General features: G+C 40.3%; 1 protein-coding gene and 1 long non-coding RNA gene across 4 annotated transcripts in view; one reads left to right on the top strand and one right to left on the bottom strand.

Moving 5' to 3' along the window:
* Positions 1-6,165, bottom strand: part of IGSF11 (immunoglobulin superfamily member 11) — a 194,225-nt gene extending 188,060 nt beyond the window's left edge. The window contains exon 1 of one of the 2 annotated variants that reach the window (XM_072613941.1): positions 6,064-6,165. In XM_072613941.1, coding sequence (XP_072470042.1) covers positions 6,064-6,145 — 82 coding nt within the window. In that variant the 5' untranslated portion in view covers positions 6,146-6,165. Of the gene's footprint in view, positions 1-5,652; positions 5,945-6,063 lie in introns of those variants that run through there. The other variant, XM_072613942.1, reaches the window with a different exon arrangement.
* A 95-nt stretch (positions 6,166-6,260) lies between these two features.
* LOC140506597 (uncharacterized) overlaps positions 6,261-18,879 on the top strand; it is a 42,987-nt gene continuing 30,368 nt past the window's right edge. The window contains exons 1-2 of one of the 2 annotated variants that reach the window (XR_011967990.1): positions 6,274-6,362; positions 8,424-8,504. This is a non-coding gene — a long non-coding RNA (uncharacterized lncRNA). Of the gene's footprint in view, positions 6,363-8,423; positions 8,505-18,879 lie in introns of both variants that reach the window. The other variant, XR_011967992.1, reaches the window with a different exon arrangement.

The following is an 18,879-nucleotide window of genomic DNA, read 5'->3' as shown; positions in this document are numbered from 1 at the left end:
TGCAGCCCAGGAATTTTTCTGAAACCAGTGCTTCTGAGTTCTCAATGGTGTTGCTGTCCATGATCTATCAAAAAAAAGCTTGTGCCTTATAAGTGTATCATGTGATCAGATAGCTTAGAGAGACACTTCTGACTTCATGTTGTATTGGTTCTTTTCATTTAATAGATCCTATCATAGGCACAGAAAAACAGTCTTAGTATGAGCCAAGTACCAGTATAAGAAAATTGTCCCACTTTACAGAAGTGACCATTTTAATAACATGCACTAAAACAAGATCCTACCAGAAGTATGGAAAAGACCAGGGGCCACAGTGTATAGTGTATCTAACATGACGTCACAGTGTCTGATGATCTCAGGTGAGGAAAGCCTTGGCTCAAATCCCAGTGGGGCTACTTACTATCAGTATTACCTTAGGAAAGGAAGGTCGCTGAACCTTTCTAGGCTCATCTGTGAAATGAGGGTTGGTCTGGATGACCTCTAGGGTCCTTTGTAGTTCTATAACCACATTCTTATGGCACAAAACTTGCAATCCACTTAGGGCTCAATCTACACATCTTTAAAATGAGGGTTCCATTACATTAGCTTATCAAAACTGGTGTAACTTGCCATTTCTGTGACTCGTAGGGATTATTAATGCAAAAAGTGACTTATTTAGTAACAACTGGGAGAGGGAACTAGTTATCCAAAAATTCATGGAAAGGGAGAAAACATTTCTCCAATACAGTGAGATAAGCGAAATTAAAAAGTTAATGAATTCACATTCCACTTTTGGGACCATTATCTACTGAAAACTGATGAATTTTGAATATACATATGAGCTCATAACCTCCTAAGCCTGTGGCTCTCAAACTATGACCCAGAAATCTTTACTGGGCCTCCAGATTTGGATGGGGGTGGGGAGAGGAGGAGAAGAGGCTGGTTCCAAATGCAAAAGTGAGATATAGTGGTGTCTGGATGAGTTTCCTTTCCAGCTCAGGGAGAAGGGACAGGAAGGGTGGAGACTTTTATTCTAGGTGACTGTGATGCTGGAAATTCACCAACTACAGATTTAGAGCATCAGTCAAGACTTGCAGGAGAGAACTGAGGCCATATTTGCAAAGGCTGGGATTATTAGGGAAAACTGTACAGGGACCATATGCAAACCTGGCCCCAACTAACCAGTGCTGTCCTTGTTTTCATATACCTCAACTGCATAATCTTATGCACTAGCACGTCACCTTATTTGACACCAAATCACACGGGTGAAGTATGAAGATTCAAAAGAGAATTTTCAGTATAGATGTTTCCACTATCAAAGTGTGATAACACATTTGAAAATCTGCCACATACTGTTACCAAGGGGGAAAAAAACGTCAAAACAAGTGCCCTTTATCATTGCATCATTGCCTCCTGTCTGACAGTAATACCAGTAATACAAGTATCATGTTTTAAGAAACCTGTGGAGAAAAAGTTTTGTGGCATATATACATTGCTCATGATGTAAGATTATATATAAAGCTCCAATTTCTTAAAATTTCCACCCAAATTTGGTAGGCTGGATATGGCCCAAATTCAAAGCCCTTAACAGAAAGTACTACATTCCAAAATTGATACTTAATGAATCTAGAAGTGAAATTTACATTAAAATGCACAGAATTCCTTCCCATTTAGGTTTATGACTTTTCCTCATTTGTATTCATAAGTAAGATACCCCACCCCATCCCAGCACACTGACCAGACCTGCTGTGGTGCACTCATGGGAGAGCATGGGTTAGAATCAGGTGAGGATGGATGGCAATATATATCTTCGGAGGGAAATCAAATTGATGAAGTCTCATTATATGAACATTATATGACTACTATTTTTCTCTGCACGTATGATGCAAAGAAAAAAGCTTGGTAAAAGGAAAAAAGCAGTAGATTTGGAGTCAGAGGGCTGGGTTCTAATCCCAGCTGCACTGCTTGCTAAGAGTAGGATCTCTCTACCTTTTCTATAGAATGAGGGATTTAGACTAAATGATCTTGAAGTCTCCTTTCAATATGAACTCTGCTAAATTCTTTACTGTTTCTGAACCTATGTCATGGAGTTCTATAGGCATGGATTTTTCTCTTAAAGTTTTAAGTGAGGCCACAGAATCAAGAGAAGCCCTCTAGGGATGGAAGTTTAACTAAATCTGATTTTCTAAAGATGAATTTTCCTTTGCTGATAATATTTCTTTCATTTCATTACTGAGGCAATATTACATATTTCAAATTTCACGTGTCATTATCTACCATATTTGGAGTTCATTATGATATAATTCTGTGTCAGTCATATCAAGATTCATTACAGCAACTGCTTTTTTTTTTTAATTTCTCATGCCTGGCATCAGGTGCTCCCCCCCCCCCACTAGAATATTCTCAGTTTGGAGCTTCATCACTAAAATAAGAAGATATAAAAATGTAAATAGGAGAACCATAAATATGATGAGGTCAGTCAATAAGCATTTACTAAATATGTACTATGTGCCAGGCTCTGGGTTAAATCCTAGGGATACAAAGAAAGTAAAAAATGGTCTCCATTCACCAGGAGTTCACAGTTCAATGGGGGAAACAACATACAAATAAATATGTACATATATATACATACATGTGCATTATATACTTGTACACATGCATATATGCATAGGATAAATTGAAAATAATCAACAAAAGGAAGGTATAAATCTTCTATAAAAAGAGTCAGGAACTGAGGTTATTTAGTCCAGAATAAAAACAGCTAAAGGTAAACATGGTGAGGGCTGAAGGTTATTAGATTAGAGAGACTAAATGAAAATTTCAACTAAAAATTGGGCCAAAAATATAATACAGAAACCTACTGGATATATTCACTCAAGTATACCCACAGTACTTCTAACCTATCTTTCCAGTCTTATGTCCCACTACTCAGTTACAAATGACCTCCACTTCATGGAAACAGAACTGCTCTCCATTCCCAAATACACCGTCCTGACTTTGTGACTTTGTCATTTTCTCTGCCCAGACTATCTTTTCCCCATCCTATAGTCCATCTATTGAAAATTCTCTTCTTCCTTCTAGGCTCAACTCAAAATCCAAATCCCCTACCTGATAGAGAGTTCTCCCTCATCCGAATCTCCAGAGTATTTGGAGTATTATTTTTTCCTCTCTAACCACAAACAACACATTCAACCTTAAATTGCAGTGATTCCTCTACAGGTCTCTTACCTAGTAAATGGAAAATGTCTTGAAGTTAGCGACCCTTATTCATCCCTGTATTCTCACAGTGTAATGAACCCACAGTGTCCTAGGACTCAGCCCAGGCTCACTAAATACATGCTGGATGAATCAGTTTTAGCGAAGTAGTGAAGGGGAGTACTGAGAATGGGTTAACACCAGCAAGGCTTTAAAATGGGATAACTTCTCATTAGATTGATAGTCCTAAATACTAAGGTCCCTTTACAAGGCAGCAAGGTGTCACAGTGGATTGAGTGCCTGACCTGAAGTAAGGAAGACCCGAGTTCAAATTCAGCCTCAGACACTTACTACTCATGTGACCCTGGGCAAGTCACTTCACCCTGTTTGCCTCAGTTTCCTCATCTGTAAAATGAGTTGCAGAAAAAAATGACAAACCACTCCAGTATATTTACCAACAAAACTCCAAATGGGGTTATGAAGAGTCAGAAACAACAACAGTCGAATCACTGAATCATTTCAGTTCTTAAGAAATATTCCAAACCAAAATGCACAAGCGAAGTATACTGCATTGTATCACTTATTTGGTATAATAAATTTGGTCAGTTACTGACCAAAACCTTAGGCTAGTGGTGAAAATAACAGCAACAAAAATAATAATAGCTAACATTTATACAGCGCTTGCTATTTACAATCATTAACTCATTTGATCGTCACAACCACCCTAGGAGGTAGGTACTATTATGCTCATTTTAGAGACTAAAGAAAATGAGACAGAGTTTACAAGATTTGCCCAGGACCACACAATTAGCAACTGTCTGAGGCTAAATCTGAACTCAGATCTTCCTGCCTAGTATAGCAAGTACCACCTAGCTGCCCCTACAATCAAATCTCCCACGGTCCTTCAGATGTCAGTTTATAGTAATGTTGGTTAGTTGGAGAGGCTAAAGCAAAAGCCCACTCACTCTTCAGGATATAACACATAAAGGATGTAAGAAAGGAAAAGTAACCAACAGAAGAGCTGCAGTCTACCACACATGGAGAGGAATTGCAGCCTACTCACTTGAGCCATCTGGGAACACAACCAAATCTAGTTTAAAGACACAATATGAAAGAGATATAGATACACACAGACATATATATACACATATATATGTATATACATATATATGTGTACATATACATATATATTCACAAAATCATTACCAAACCTAGTCTGAAGACACAATATGATACATATGTATACTATACTCACAAAATCACTCTTTGTTTATAATTACTGATTTACACATGGGGACTGCCAGAAAAGTGCTCTGTAGATATTTATGCCTTCACCAGTTTCTGTGAGAAAAGGGACTTCATCAAGTGTTTTCTTCTTCCCTACTAAACGAACCAATCACTCCCAAGGTTGTAACAACTCAAGAGTTGGTTCCCAGTCGGTTCCCAGTCTGAAGCCAAATTAGCAAAGCAATTACAATATAAAATTGGACAAACCTCAAGTTTCCCAGAAAAGGAAGCAAAGTTAATTAAAACTTTTTAAAGATGAATTTTCAAAACCAATCTCTTTAAATCTTCATTACTGATTGAATCAGAACACATATTCTACCCAAGGTGAAGCAGCAGAGAAAGAGGATGGATGAAAAGAGGCTTCCTTGAAGAAAACCAGTGCCAAAACTATGAAAGCATCTTAGCTGAAAACAAGACACATAGGGTGTAAGAAAGAAAATTCAATTAAGGAAGACTTTAAAAGAAATGGGGGGGAGGGGAGGCATGTACTTATTCTGATCATAAATACCATAGAGCACTTACATGTTTGTGGAATTTTTAACAAATTTTTCTTCTGAACTTAACAAGCTTCACATAAAAGGGGCGCTTTCACAAACCCTGTGGAGCAGACGCAGGGCACTACTTAAAACCGACTCTAAGCCTGGGGGCAGCTCGCTTCTCATTTTAAGCACAAACTGCACTCACGGAGTCAATCTCAAAGCTGACCCGCTCGCAGAACTCCCATTTCCATCTATAATACAGATCAATGAACGTGTCGGCGTCTGCACTACATTTTTAAGAGACGGGTAGAAGCCCATACACCAAGTTTGATGAATCCGTTTAAAAGCTCATCCTTGGCCCTAGGAAGCTGGCTCCAAATGCCGTCCCAAGCTGGCTGCAGAAGGGTCTGTGTTTCCAGACAGCCGGGAGACTTGGGTGGGGTGGGGTGGGGTGAGAGGCGGAATCTGGGGGAGCGCGATGATCGATCTTCAGGCAGAACAGAGGACGGCACGGGGGTGGAAGGTGCCGCGGATCAATCGGGTCGCCGGGGCAGGGGGCAGAGATGCGCCCTCGAACCACCGTGGGCACTACTGGAGGCACCAGGCTGGCCCTGGATAAGCAGATGGGCAGCAAGACGGCCCCAGCAAAAGTTGGGCTTTCCCGACCCGCTGGAGCCCAAACCACCTGGGAGGGAGGGGAGTGGGGGGGTCCTACCTTGGAGAGAGAGGAGCAGCAGGGGCGCCAGAGGGGAGCCCCTCGGAGTCATTCCGGGGGCTGCCAGGCGCCCGCCTCCCTCGCCCCCTCCCCGGCTCCGCGTCGCGGCACTGCGGGGGGCTTCGGGGTCCTCGCTCGCTGCCCCCGCGGACCACCCGGCTTGGCCCCGGCCACTGCCTGCCTTCCGCAGGTCCTGAGCGCGCGCCCCGGGGCGCTCGGAGCCAGCCGCCGCCGCCGCCGCCTCCGGACGGGCGCACCAGTGCGAGCAGCAGCAGCGCCGCCGCCTCGCGCTGCCCCGGGAGCCGCCGCGCGGGCCCCTCGCGCTGCCCCGGGAGCCACACCCCCCCGGCCCCGCCGCTCCCTCCCGCCCCTCTGCCCCAGCCACCCCGCAAGCCTTCCCCCAAAGCGCACCCCCGCACTGTCGCCCCGGCAACCGCGGAGACGCGACTCCAGCGCGACGCCTAGCGGCCCACCCGCAGGGCCGAGCGCGCATCCCCAGGCTCGCGACCACCTGTGGCACTCGAGCTCCGCCCCCTTCCCCAAGGGCACCAATCAGCGCGGGGAATCCCAGAGGGGCGTGGTCCAGCCCCCAACCTCCAGGCAGAGCTGTTCCGCTACTTTCCCGGACTGAGGACGAGGGTCCGGGGCATTCCTGAAAGTGCTCAGCCTGGTGTGAGTTCAAAGTCACGGTGGTACTGAGCGCCAAAGAGGTAGGTCCAGCAAAAGTTAGATACGGAGACCCGTGAGCTCCTTCAGGACAAGGACTGCCTTCTAGAGGCGGCTGGGTAATGCACTGGATAGACTTCTGAGTCTAGAGTCAGGAAGACCTGTAGGACCCTAGACAAGTCACTTTAACTTCAGTTTTAAAAACTATAAAACGTGGGAAACGCTACCTGCCACACAGGGTGTTGTAAGGATCCAAAGAGGTGAGATTTGCGATAGTGAGATAATAAATTAATAGGCTTATTAATGAAACAGTAGGACTAAGAAGTGTTTATTGACTGAACTTTTTTAAAGCATACTTTATTAACTCTCAGTATAATTGGCTTCCTTTGTCATCCTATGCGTGTTATTTTATGCAATTAAAAGAATTTTCCGAGAAAAGGTCTATAAGTTTCAGGCTGCCAAAGGGGTCCCTGACGCAAAAAAAAATGTTAAGAATTCCTGCTTTGGGGTCGTGTCCAGCTCTAGATCCATGAATTTTTGTGCCCTGAAGGGTTAAGCAGTGTTTCACGCAAGAAGCTATTTGGCTTTAATCAGATTATTCTCCTTCTGTGGTTTTCCAACCAATGTCTTCTTTTGGGTCCTACTTAATTCCTTTGGATATCTGAAAATAGGTTGTTTTTTTCCTTCAAGTTTAGTTTCTCTGGGCAAAACAATTAAAAAAACTTTGGCAAAATTGATAAATAGGTTAAGTTCGTCTTCACCAAGGAGAAGATCTTAGCATCATCCTGAAAGAACAACAAGCTTTTATCCTTTGGAACCTACCTCTACACAACTGAGTAAAGAGAACCTTATCCTAGCTCTGATGTCCTTCATAGCACTCAGACATTAGTCTTGTGCAGAGTGGTACAGTAGAAAGTGTGCTTAATTTGGAGGAAGAGGACCTGGATTCAAATACCGATTCTGCTTTGTGTTCTTAGATGTCACCCCTCTGGGACCTCAGTTTCCTTGTCTTTTAAATGAAAGGGCTAGACTAATTGGCCTCTAAGGTCCATTCAGGAAGACTCATCTTCCTGAGTTCAAATCTGGCCTCACCTAGATACTTACTAGCTGTGTGACCCTGGGCAAGTCACTTAGCCCTGTTTGCCTCAGTTTCTTCATCTGTAAAATGAGCTGGAGAAGGAAATGGCAAACCACTCCAGAATCTTTACCAAGAAACCCTAAATGGGGTTACAAAGAGTTGGACAATACTGAAAACTAATGAGCAACAGCAAAGATCTATTCTAACTCTAAATATAGAATCTTTCCCAAAGTATACTCTCTATGAATCCAAGGGCTAATAAAGTACTTGATTGTTCTCAATTACTTTTGTTAAGTCATTGGGAGGGATTATTTGAATTTTTAATAATGTCAAAAGGCCAGGGAGACTATGCCTTGAGCAGTTACTAAATTATGAATGAGAGTAATGATTAAAAAAATCTGAAAGTCATGAAGACCTAGGTTCAAGTCTCACCTCTGAAACGAACTGGCTATATAATTCTGGGCAAGTCTCTTAACCCCTTTCAATGTCTCACATAGCTTTCTAAAACTATTTTTTAAAAGAACAGCACAGTTGCTCTTCTGCATCAGAACCCTGTTATATCACAGGGGTAATATAAGTCCAGATCACTCCACTACCAAAAAAATTTTTTTAAAGCACGCATTCTTGTACAGTGTCTTATTCAGGTTAGGTGGTAAGAGGTGTTTGCTGAACTGAAATGAATCAAATTGAATCCAATCAAATTGACTTGAGGAACCCACGGTTTTTCCAAACCAACTTGAAAAGAGAAATAAATAGAAATAGCAAAAAAGACTTAGACTGTTAAGGAAACTTTCCAGATAGTAGGGTCATCTAAAAGTAAAATGCATTGCCTTAGAAGATAATGGGCTTCTCCTCACTTGAGCCTGGATGACCACTTGCTGTGGGTATTACAAATGGCATTCCCAGGCAGCTCTTTATCCACTACACTAAGTGGCAACATCACACTGCAGAATGATAGGTAATTTTAATTTTAGTAGTGCTTGATTTTTTTCTGCTAAGACTAGTGGTATGTTAAATTCTATTTTAGAAAAAATATTTACAAGCTAGAGGGCATTCTGGAGGAAGATGACCAAGATGGTGAAGGGACTCAAAATCACCAAAAGCAAAGGTAAACGTCAATAAAATTTCCACCAGTGTATTCCCATAGTGATTCTAGGAGGAACCAACCAATCAAAATGAAAGTCCCAAGAGGGTACTTCCAATGCAAGAGAGCCTGAGGCAAAGAGAGTGAGGTTCCCAAGTGAAGAGGCTTCTAGGGCCTTGTAGAGAAAGTCCAGGACAGTTAGGACTGTACCCTGGAAAGGAATGAAGTGCTAATCTTATTCAGTAGACCTACAGTCTGATCACTTCAATTGAAATGCGTGGAAATGTTAGGACACGACATCTTCCACATTTATTACTGTGATGAGTAAGGCCAGGGGTGACAAAATCTCATTCTTCCTTGCCTTCTTCCTTTCACATGAGAAAAGGGCTGGGACAACAAAAGGTCAGTCTGTTTCTTCTTCTCCTTCTTCTCCTTTTCTTCTTCTTTTCTCCTCCTCCTCCTCCTTCTTCTTCCAATTGCAGTTATTCCTGTGCCAATGTATTTTACCACTTAAGCTACAGTTGACAGTACCATGCAACAACTCCAGCTCTCATGTGATAAGGAAGTTATATGTGAAACAGAAATTGTAATTAGCATTAATGAAATGAACTTTGCTTTAAAAAAAAGATATGCATTCAGACATTTAGATTGCTAGTTGGTTAAATACTACCTGATTAGTCAGTCAACAAGCATTTATGAAGCGCTTACTATGTGCCAGCCTCTGGGCTGAATGTTGAGTATACAAAGAAAAGCAAAAACACTGTCCTCATTCTGAAGAAGCTCACATTCCGCATAGGAGAAACAACATGTAAATGATATGATTATTATTGCGGGTGCTATTGTTGTTATTTTTCAGTCATTTCAGGTGTGTCCAAATCTTTGTGACCCCATTTGGCAAAGAAACTGAGTGATTTGCCATTGTCTTCTACTCATTTTACAGAAAAGGAAACTGAGGCAAGCAGGGTTAAGTGACTTGCTGAAGGTCACACTGTAAGTATCTGAGGCTAGACTTGAACTCTGGTCCTCCTGACTCCGCTGTGTTCTACACACTATGCCAACCAGCTGCCCAAATATATAATATACATAGAGTATTTTGTATATGTATATATGTGTATATGACATACATAATACATAATATACATAGAGTATTTTATATATACATATAATATACATAGAGTATTTATTTATATATATGTAAGACAGATAAACACTAGCACACAGGGGGCTGCTAGCACAGGTTCACTCTTAATCTCGTCAGACAGGAAAGACACTAAGACAGCTTCGAAGGGGTTAGTAATCTTCCTTTATTCTAGTCTAGACTTCTCAGAAGGGTCGATGATAATGGGAGCACCAACTCCTACAGGATTCCATAATAACCCTTCTCACAGGGGCTAGTAAAAAGTAGGCGGGTAACTACCCCTATGTCTCAGTGGGGTCAATTGAGGTCAACTATTTGGAGTAGTGTTCCAGTGAATGGCACAACGTTAAGGATAAGTATGGACAGACAGACAGCAGCATTAAGAGAAGAAACGCATTCAACCTTCCTCACCCCCACCATCTGTGTATGAGGCAGTATACAAGGTAGTAGCCTAGATACCTGGGATACTCTGGTCAAAGGCCTAGAGTCACTATGGACTCAGGGTTACATAGGTCTACATAGGGTTTTCACTGGTGGGTCAATGGGGTCAGGGTACATGAATGAGTAGCAAAGGGAGTTCTCTATATATTATCATAGAAAAACCTACTCGAGATGAGAAAAATGGAATTATAACTGTACTGCATCAGTAAGCTTGGAGCAGAGTTTCAGCAGCCTGTTCTAAAGAGAACTGGGTGTTAAACCTTAATACTGGCATTGTCTAACAGGAGCCAGGTCTGGGGGAATGGGGACATAGAACAAGACTACTCACATCTGGCCCTCCAGAGACAAACACAAGAACAATAAATTTAGAGTGATCAGGGAGAACCACAAAATCATATCCACAAATGGCTAATAAGTAAATAGATATAATTTTAAACCAAATACCCCTCTTAAAGATAGAAGATCAAAGGAATAACTATTTTGACTATACTTCTACTGCTCACAAAAGTGGAAAACTAGCTTCTTGGAGACATGAGACTGAGCCTCCCCATTTCTATGTATCCATGTATAAGTAGGGAAAGAATCTAACTTAATTAGTTTTGCTAATATGTGTGTATCTATCTATCTAGATAAATAGATAGATACACACATATACATACACACACGCATATGTGAACATACATGTATGTGCATGTACATATATGCATGTGTGTGCATTTGTATGTGTGTATATACACACTAGAGAAACCACTGCTGAGCTCACATAGGATAGGAGTCCCAGAGGATATATACTCATTCCCTGTTCTATACCTAGGCATGTGATCTAAACTAAGAACTAAGGATACTGACCTTCAATGAGGGAGCTAATCTCCTTGTTTTCACAATGTTTGGCTTATTAACCCCAGCCCTCCTCCTACTCCCTGGCATGCCAGGGACAATTTTACTTATGGTTCATGTCTAGTTTTTTCCCAAGAAGGAGGAGTAAAAAAAATACTCAATGTACAATATTATTCTGGTATGGGACAAGTAATTTATTCCTACACACAAAAGAAATGTTAAGCATAAATTTGTATTTGATTAAAACAAATTTAAAAGAGATGCAGTAACTTAGCATAACTACTATTATAATCTGCTAGGATACGGATACTTAAACCTCATGAAAAGATAAAGCAATTTACAAAACAACTAATTATGTGATTTACATTTCACTTAGGTTTGGCATTTTCCAAACAGTTCCTAGTACATGATTTCTGGTCAAATAGCCAAGCTTGGACCAATCCTCTTATCAATAGCTGTCTTCTCCAAAACTGCTGAAAGTGTTGCTGGAAATTCTTCTCCTGTGTCCAAAATATGTATACATATACATAGATAAATATATACACATACACACACTATACACACACATATATACACATACATATATACATACATGTACAAATATGTGTGTGTGTATGTATACACACATATGTATATATTCACTCAAAGTGAAGTCAACTTAACCTTTGTCTGCCTCAGTTTCTTTAATTGTGCCCTGGGTCACACAACTAGTTAAGTGTCTAAAACCAGATTTGAATTCAGGTCTTCCCAACTCTAGACTCAATGCTCTATCCTAGTTGCCTCTAGACAATTTAAGGTAATATTCATAGGAATTCAGAAGAAAAATGTCATCATATGCTAAAATACAGTTTGGAGTGAATATTCCATAACAACAATTTCTAACAAAAATTACTAATTTTTCAGTTAGAATCACTCATGTGCTTCTTCTGATTGGTCAATTCTTCCTGAAATGTCCATTTTTCAGGAAAGTGCTCAGTTCAGCCATGCTCACTCCTTTATTCAACTCTTGACTCCTGATTCTTCAGGCTTCTTTCTTACTCTCAACCCAACACAAGCACTTTTCTCCCCTTTCCCTCTCCCTTTAGCTTCCTTTTATGTGTTGTTTCTTACCATTAGGATGTTAGCTCCTTGAGGTGGACTGTCTTTCTTTTTTGCCACTTGGCTACCTACTTGCATTTTATGGGTGAGTTCACCTCATTCACATTCACAGTTATAATTACTAACTGTGAATTTCTCTCCATCCTACTTCCCCCATCCCCATTTATCCTTCTCTGTCTCCTTACTTCCTTTTTCCCTTTCTTTCTTCAAAAGTATTTTGTTTCGAACCATAACCTCCCCTAATCTACTCTCCCTTTTATCAAACCCAACCCCTTCTCTTATATCTCTCATCTCCTGCTTCCTTGTAGGATAAGATAGATTTCTATGCCCAACTGAATGTGTATGGATTCCCTCTATTTCATTGATTATCTATTTTTTCCTCTGAATTTTCTTGGATAGGTGATTCTCAGTTGTAATCCCAGCTCATTTGCCCTCTGGAATGGTATATTCCATGCCCTCTGATCTTTAACATAGAAGCTGCTAAATCTCATGCTATCCTCACTGTGGCTCCATGATATTTGAATTGTTTCTTTCTGGCTTCTTGTACTTGTTTGTTTTTAAGTTGTTATTTTCTCCACTATTTTTTGTGCCTCCTTTACCAAGCTGTTGACTCTTTTTTTCATAATTTTCTTGCACCACTGTCATTTCTTTTTTCAGTTTCTCCTCTACCTCTCTTATTTGATTCTTACATCTTACAGGAATTCTTTTTTCCCTCCTGAGAGTAATTCACATTTGTCTTTGAGGCTTTGCATGTAGCTGTTTTGACATGTTGTCTTCTTCTGAATTTGTGTTTTGATCTTCCCTGTCATCACTGTAACTTTCTGTGTCCAGGTTATTTTTGTTGCTGTTGTTTGCTCATTTTTCTGGCCTATTTCTTGACTTTTAATTTTATGTTAAAGTTGGGCTCTGCTCCCAGGGTGGAGGGGCACTGTCTCAAACTTTAAGTTTTCCATGTTGCTGTTTTCAAAGATGGTTCTGGGGGTCTAGAAGTTTTTAGTTCTTCCAAGGTGGTATGATTTAAGGAGAGGTGTGATCACTGCTCTCCTGACCAGTGCTCCTGTCTATGAACCACCACAAGTACAATTTTCCAGCCTGTAACTGTGTCCAGGATCCCCACTCCTGCTCCTCCTTGCCCTGGGGCTGTGACCTGGACCTGTGTATGGGCAATGCAACTGAATCTTGCTTCCAGTGCCAGCAAAGAGTCCCCTGTAATCTCTTTCTGACAAGTTGCCCTACCCCCTCACCATCTGTGGACTGAGAAGTCTGAAAGAGGTCAGTTACCTCCAAGGCCTGCTGCTAGCTTGCTAGGGCATAGCCAATACTAGACTGCAATCCAGTCTCACCCCAGTGAGACTGACTTTTTTCCTGCCTACCTTCTAAGTTGTCTTGTACTAGAAAATTGTTTCACCCTGTCCTTTTGTTAATTCTGCTACTTCAGAATTTGTTTTGAAGCATTGTTTTTATGTTGTTTGGAGGGAAATCTGAGAGAGTTCAGGTGAATCCCTGCCTTTACTCTGGCATCTTGACTCTGCCCCCAGGACATATGCTTTAGAGACTCATGGCTACCATGAAGCTGGAGGTAGAAGACAGAACTAGTCTCTTTTCCCCATCCCCCTTCTTGGGAAGCAGCTGGGAACAGTCCTGACAGGATTCATAGATGGAAAGGAAGAACTACAAGTAGATTAATCCATTTTGTACATCCACTGAGTCATCAGCTCTTCAAGATCTTCATCATCTCTACATGCACAACCTTGGGTGACAAATCCCACATGGTCAAAAGCAGACCCCTCCAAAATCTGCACTTGGACATAGAGCAAGGAATAGAAACTCTCAGCATGCTCCATGAAGTAACCCTTGCTATCTACATTTGTCCCCCATGACTTGAATTCTCTCCCTCTTTATCTCTATCTTCTGCCCTCCCTGGCTTCTTTCAAACCCCAGCTAACATCCCACCTTCTTCAAAAAGCATGGAAGACAGCCAGTGAAAATGCTCTGTGTTGGGATTTAGGGTATCTTGTGAGAACAGAAGGGAGGCCTGTATCACTGAATTGCAGGATATATGAAGGGAGAAGAAGGTGCAAGAAATCTCTAAAGGTAGGAGGAGAACAGGTTATAAGGACTTTGAACACTAAACAGGATTTTGTATGTTATCTTGGAGGTTACAGTAAAACACTGAAGCTTATTGAATGGGGAGAGGTGTGGTGACATGTTCAGATCTGTGATTAAGGAAGATCAATTTTATAGCTGAGAGGAGGATGGACTGGAAAAGGGAGACACTTGAGGCAGGGAGATCAACTGTCATGCTATTGCAGTATTCCAGATGTGAATCAATAAGGCCTGCAATGAGCATGGGGGGAAAGAAGGGAAGAGGCAGAATGTCAGGAGAGAAGGGGTTATATACTGTATTTATCCCAAAGGGGAGATATACAAAGCATTAAACTTAATAGTTTAAAGTTTCACTAACATTTTGGGGACACCATGAATAAAAATTGCTGTGAAGGCAGAATTGACAGACCTTGGCAACAGATTGGATATTGGGGGTGAGAGAGAGAAAGAGAGAGAGAGAGAGAGAGAGAGAGAGAGAGAGAGGGAGGGAGGGAAGAGAGAGAGAGGGAGGGAGGGAAGAGAGAGAGAGGGAGGGAGGGAGGGAGGGAGAGAGGGAGAGAGAGAGAGAGAGAGAGAGAGAGAGAGAGAGAGAGAGAGAGAGAGAGAGGAGTTGAGGATGACACCTACATTGTGGACCTTTGCTGACTGAGAGGATGGTGGCACCCTCAACAGGAAGAAAGAAAGACTTGGAATATGACAAGACCAGACACAATTTCTATCCTCCCACCTACAACATGGAGAAACTTTACCTAAAAGAGGACAAAGCTGCCCAGTGACCTGATCAGCCTATGTGATTGACTTTCCAATGCAGCTTCCTTCCCTATCTTCCCTCTCCCTTCCCCACAACCAACATGGGGTAAGTCTAGGACAAAGACCTAAAACAGTGTCTATCCCTGGGACTTGACTGGCCCTGGCTTCCCCGATGGAGGTTCCTAGTCATCTAATGGCAAACAAAATCCCAGTCACGTGGAATTTAGTGTCCTCAGACATGATGGATTTCTGAGGGTCACACAAGTAACCTTATCACGTCCTGACAACCAGTTTCCAAATGGAGATGAGGGAGGCCATGTCCAGGGGAATCTCAGTGTCATTGTATTCCTGTTGCAGATCTTTCCTATGTTAGGGCAAAGTAAACCTCCTTGTTTTAATATGTTCAATGACTCAAGAGTACCTCATTTCATTCCAACATTCAATCTGAACTAACAGAATTCTGACATTAACCATGGAGATGGGGGGAAGATGAGTTCATTGTTGAATATACTAAATTTAAGATGTCTCCATGACATTCAGTTCAGAGGCCCATTAGGCAGCTGGAGATGGGAGACGAGAGGTCAGAGTAGAGAGGTTAAAGTTATCTGAAGTGAGTTTTGAAAGAAGGTGGAGATTCTAAGGGATAGAGGAAGGGGTACATTCTAGGTACCAAGATAGTTTGTATAACAGCAGAGGTCAGTTTAACTGGAAAATACAAGTGCATGAAAAAGTATCATATATGATAAGTCTGAACAGGTAAGTTAGGCAAAGATTCTTAAACATTTTCCACTCACAACCCCTTTTTGCATTTCTGCAGCATTCATTGGTGTTACATGGCTGTGACAGCAAGCACAGTGCAAAGTGTGGATGCTTTGTGTTCAGAACCAAGGCTGCAGTGAAGTTGCATGATGAAACATGGGCCTCAGATTCACTACATTTGATTTTTAATTAATTATAATTATTATAATTATAATTATTAATTATTAATAATACTCAGAAACCTTTTACTGTTGCCAAATTTTTCACAGTCCTATATGGGGTTGTCACCCCATAGAAGCACTGGGCTAGAGTCAAACTTTGAAAGGTGTTGAATGCCAAACAAATGACTTTGTATTTTATAGGGAGTCACTAGAATTTTTTGAGCTAAAAAATGGCATGGTCAGAGCTGCAGAATAGCATGGTCAGATAAGGGCTTTAAATCCAAAATGTCCTGTGTAGCTATCATTATTTGATCTACTACTTCCAATCTGTCAGCTTCAAAACACAATTTAGGAGGAAATCTTCATAAGACCTTTTTATGGTGAAGGTCTAATTTCTATAGCTAAATTGGGTTTTTGTTCATCTCTTTCTCAATTAGAGAAGAGGTCATTCATTGATTTAAATGATACTAGATTATATAATTAGATACTTCACTAAAAGTGAAATTAATTTGAAAAAAAAGTATTTCATATCTTCAAAGTGATTAAATAAAACCCAGCTTATAAATGCTGTTTATTTATATTCCAATACAACCAAAAATAACTTTAAAATTAGGACTCAAAATAAAATCTTTGAGAGAAGTCATGTTTCTATGGTAACGCAATGAGAAACAATTACATAGCCTGAAAGATCTGTTAATACTGATAAATTGGGACACTATACTAATAACATTCATGGCATATTCCTAATAAATCTTTGTGGCCTATCATCATACTCATTTTGATATTTGAAAGATCTATGATTTCACCTCTGTGGGTACTCCCACTACCAATGGAGATCAAAAGCCCACTTTTCTTTAATAGACATTCTTCTAGAATTGCTACGGCCCCAAAAACTTTATCACTTTGTGACCAACCTCTTAGTGATGAATCTTTACAAACTTAACCAGACTGATATTCAAACAACATCCATCACTGTCCCACACTTAAAGACTTTCTTTGCCAGAGCTGGTGATCAGCCAACGTAGTATTTGAAAAACCATGATGAAGGGAAACAATGCAAAAAAAAAATTTGAAGGAAGGTGGTCTAGTTGTATCAGATCTCAAACTGTATTACAAAGCGGTAATCATCAAAACAATCTGGTACTGGCTAAGAAATAGAGTGGTGAATCAGTGGCATAAATTAGGTATGTAACACACAATAGTAAATGACCATCATAATCTGCTATTTCACAAGCCCAAAGATCAAAGATTTTGAGACAAGAAATCACTCCAAACTGAAAAGCAGTTTGACAGAAACTAGATATATACACCAATATCTCATACTATGTACCAAAATAAAGAAAAATGGGTACATGATTTAGACATAAAGGGTGATATTATAAACAAATTAGAAGAGTTTGGAATAGTTTACCTGTCAGATCTTTGGATAAGGGAAGGATTTATGACCAAACAAGAGACAAAGAGCATTATGGAATGTAAAGTCTATAATTCTGATTACATTAAGTGAAAAAATATTTTGCACAAACAAAACCAATGCAGCCAAGAGTAGAAATTAGCAGAAAACTAGGGGGGAAATGTTTTTATAGCAGATTTCTTTGATAAAGGCCTAATTTCTCAAATATATGCAAAACTGAGTCAAATTTATAAGAATACAAGTCATTTCCCAATTGATAAACTATCAAAGGACATGAACAGGCAGTATTCAAAAGAAGAAATCAAAGTTATCTATAGTCATATGAAACAATGCTCTAAATCACTATTAATTAGAGAAATACAAATGAAAACAACTCCAAGGTACCATCTCACACCTATCATATTGGCTAATGTGACAGAAAAGGAAAATGACAAGTGTTGGAGGGGATACAAAAAAATAGGGACGTTAATGCACTAGTAGAGTTGATCTAATCCAAATGACCCAACCATTCTGGAGTAATTTTGAACTATGCCCAGAGGGCTATAAAACTGTGCATACCCTTTGACCCAGCAATACCATGTCTAGGTGTATATCCCCAAGACATTTTCAAAAATGAAAAAAGGACCTATTTCATAAAAATATTTTATGGCAGAGCTTTTTGTGGTGGCAAAGAATTGGAAATTGAAGGATGTCCATCATCTGGGGAAGGCTGAAAATGTTGCAGCATATAATGGAATACTATTATGCCATAAGAAATGATGTGCAGCAAACAAAGCCAATGCAACCAAGATTAGAAGAGAAGCAGAAAGCTAGGAAACAATTTTTACAACCAGTATCTCCAATAAAGGCCTCCTTTCTGAAATACATAGAGAACTGAGTCAAATTTATAAGAATACAAGTTATTCCCCAACTGATAAATGGTCAAAGGATTTGAACAAGCAGTTTTCAGAGGAAGAAACTAAAGCTATCTATAGTTACATGAAAAAATTCTCTAAATCATTATTAATTACAGAAATGCAAATCAAAGCAATTCTAAGGTACCACATCATACCTATCATATTGGTTAACATGACAAAACAGGAAAATGATAAATGCTGGAGAAGATGTGGGAAAATTGGATCACTAATGCATTGTTGGTGGAGTTCTGAACTGATCCAACCATTCTGGAGAGCAATTTGGAACTATGTCATAGTTCCACAACCTTTGACCCAGCAATAGCACTTCTAGTTCTGTATCCCAAAAAGATCATAAAAATGGGAAAAGGACCCACATGTACAAAAATATTTATAGCAGCTCTTTCTGTGGTGGCAAAGAATTGGAAATTGAGGGAGGTGCCCATCAATTGAAGAAGTTGTGGTATATGAATGTAATGGAATACTATTGTTTCATAAGAAATGATGAGCACGCAGACTTCAGGAAAACCTTCGAAAGATTTACATGAACTGATGCTGAGTGAAGTGAGCAGAATCAGGAGAACACTGTACATGGTAACAGCAACCTTGTGTGAAGACTAACTTTGATAGAGTTAGCTCTTCTCAGGAATTCAGAGATCTAAGACAACTCCAAAAATCTCATGATGGAAAATGCTATCCATATCCAGAGAAAGAATTATGGAGTCTGAATGCAGATCGAAGTATACTATTTGCTCTCTTTTTTTGTTTGTTTCTTCTTTCTCTTCCCACTGATTCTAATTGT

This window comes from Notamacropus eugenii, chromosome 5 (genome assembly GCF_028372415.1).
Source record: "Notamacropus eugenii isolate mMacEug1 chromosome 5, mMacEug1.pri_v2, whole genome shotgun sequence".
Lineage (NCBI taxonomy): Eukaryota > Metazoa > Chordata > Mammalia > Diprotodontia > Macropodidae > Notamacropus > Notamacropus eugenii.
This window is presented reverse-complemented; position numbering and strand designations above follow the sequence as displayed.